The sequence below is a fragment of the Morone saxatilis genome, unplaced genomic scaffold, assembly GCF_004916995.1.
Source record: "Morone saxatilis isolate NCDOM2014 unplaced genomic scaffold, NCSU_SB_2.0 Contig5, whole genome shotgun sequence".
In the NCBI taxonomy this organism is placed as follows: domain Eukaryota; kingdom Metazoa; phylum Chordata; class Actinopteri; family Moronidae; genus Morone; species Morone saxatilis.
In genome coordinates, this window is record NW_023340095.1 from 11,463,161 (window position 1) to 11,465,747 (window position 2,587).

General features: G+C 44.6%; 1 protein-coding gene across 1 annotated transcript in view; it reads right to left on the reverse strand.

The window, feature by feature from the left end:
- si:dkey-67c22.2 (uncharacterized protein LOC792544 homolog) overlaps nt 1-2,587 on the reverse strand; it is a gene marked incomplete at its 5' end in the record, with an annotated part of 6,841 nt that continues 4,254 nt past the window's right edge. Inside the window, 4 exon segments of the mRNA XM_035676584.1 lie at nt 1-56; nt 1,118-1,210; nt 1,343-1,830; nt 1,987-2,504. Of these exon segments, the coding sequence (XP_035532477.1) occupies nt 1,136-1,210; nt 1,343-1,830; nt 1,987-2,504 (1,081 nt within the window).

Here is a 2,587-nt window from a genome sequence, read left to right on the forward strand (position 1 = left end):
TTTTTCTTTCTTTTTTCTTTTTTTTTTTTCCTTTACATTTTCCTTCCAGGGAGTGGCTGTGTGTAGACAGAGAGAGAGAAAAGGTCAGCTTTGATCGAACATTTTGTCTCATTTGTCTGTATTAATCAGAGACAAACTCATCAGTTAATGCTTACAGAAAACATTAGGCTGCGTAACTATGACATAATATGTAGAGGAACAATTCAGTCAGAGCACAATTGAAGCAAGGGCAAATTGTCAGAAAAGTGAATCACCATCAATCTGTCTCACTAGTAGGGATCTGTCTGGTTAGCATGCTAATACTTTGTCATGCTGCGTTTTCAGAAATAATGAGAGTAATTACCATAAAAACAACAAGTTGCAGCCATTGTAATGCTAGATGGTATAGTTAACCATGCAGAACTACCATTACATTACAATAATTTTAGTACCAATCTTCCTCTCAGGTATCAGGTAAATTGGTCAACAGGTCAAAGAGTTGGTGTGGGTCCTTAAAGGACCAGTGTGTAGGATTTAGTGGCATCTAGCGGTAAAGTTTCAGATTGCAACTAACTGAACACCACTTAGTGTCAGTGTCAGTATTTGACAACCTTGGATTGAGAAGGGGTGTAAAGTGTGTAAGGAGAAACTACAGTGGTTGCAAAACTTGAGAAAAACACAAAAGACCCAATCCGCAGCCAATGTTTGGTTCGTCCATTTTGGACTACTGTAGAAACATGGCGCACTCCATGAAAAGCTACTTACAGCATCTATAGATAAAAACAGCTTATTCCAAGGTAACAAAAACACAATTCCTATATTCAGGTGATTATAAACTAATCAAAACATACCTCTGAACATTATTCTATTTCTGCCAATAGATGTTACACACTGGACCTTTAAAATAGTGAAAATGTTTAAAATAGGGAGAGAAACGGATAACTGAAAAAGCGATAACAGTGGGAGTGCTAAGCCAAAGTGAAAGGCTATGAACGAAAGAGAATATTTCAAATCAATAATTAAAATATCCAATGCCCACAATGGAATTAAGTTAAATGAATATAACGCTTACATAACACTGTAAAGACAAGAACGTAGACTGACAAAGAAATGGAAGAATAGAGATTGAAAATCTTACCATGAGGGCTTGTTGGTTTTAGCTTTCATCATCTGAGACATGAGGTTTAGCAATGGCCATCTCCTCCTTGCTATTTGCAATCATCTTACACTTCTACAAAAACACAACAAAACAGATCAGTTACTTTGAGTTGGTGCAGTTGTAAAAAACACCACTCACACTGCGACATTCATCAGGCAAACATGTGCACATACTGTACAATCACTCCTCCAACCCCCAATTTACCTCAGTAAGCTCCTTGATGGTGTGTATGTTAGCTTGCTGGGTGACCTTCCGCTTTGCTTCCTCGATGTGGTCCAGGTTAAGGGTTGGCGTTGGCGGGGCGAGGCACGGGGGAGGCTTGTTTGTGATGGTAGGAAGTGGGGCAAGAGGAGGCATGGCAGCCAGAGCACCCATATTGGTCAAGGCAGCGGTCATAGTAGCTGCTGTCATACTGGCCATAGCGGCACTCATGGTGATGTTTGACATGCTGGACATTCCTGGAATATTGGATAGCCCCATTGGACCCATGTTGGGCATATTCGGCATGTTTGGCATCCCCATGCCCATTGGGAGAGGTAAAGGTAGGGGTAAGGAGAGGGGGGCAGGAGATGGAGTGGGGAGAGGGAGCTGGAGGATGGCTTTTGGCCGAAGACTCTCAGGAATGGGCACCCCCGCCTTAGCACACATGGCAGCAGCATTAGCTTTGGCTATCTCCAGTAACTGGTCCTTATCTGAGGGAAGAGAGGACAGAGGAGAGACAGAGGGCATAGAGAGGGGGTGTAAAACAAAGAATGAATTTAAGAAAGAATCTAAAAACTAAATCATACAAAATGAAACTGTGAGCTGTGTTAAGTATGACTGTTTTAGTTCCTATCAAAATGTTTTACCCAGTTCAGTGAGCCGTGGAGGAGTCTTGCTGGTGCTGCGTCGTGTTCGGGACCCTGAGCGGCGTTGTTTGCGAAGAATGAGAACTGGAGAGTGGCTAGGTTCCCTTTTCCACCTGTCACGTCTATCGAACGAACGACTGCGAAATGCTGGGCGCCTGCCTCGACCCCTGGACCTAGACCTGCGTCTGCGGTCAGAGGAACGTGACCTTGAGCGCCTGCTTCTGTCTCCTGATCTGGACCTTTTCCTCCGGCCTGTGGAGCGGCTCTTGGATCGCTTGCTTCTGTCTGTGGACTTGGACCTCCTCCTCCCACGGGTGTTGGGTGAGCGGGATCGCCTCTTGCGGGTTGGAGAGCGGGACTTGGACCTGCGGACTCTGGTCCGTGACTTGGAGCGTGAGCGCTTACGTCGAGCAGCAGAGCGTGACCTTCGCCGCCGGGCAAGACTCCGAGATTTAGACCGTCGCTTCTTCCTTTCTATTGGTGAGATAGATTCTCTTTTCCTCACTGGAGACTTAGACCTGAGGGAAGGTGAATGATAAAAAATATATGCACAATGAGGGTGGAGACAATTCCTTGAGTAACTTGATTACTAAAAATGATT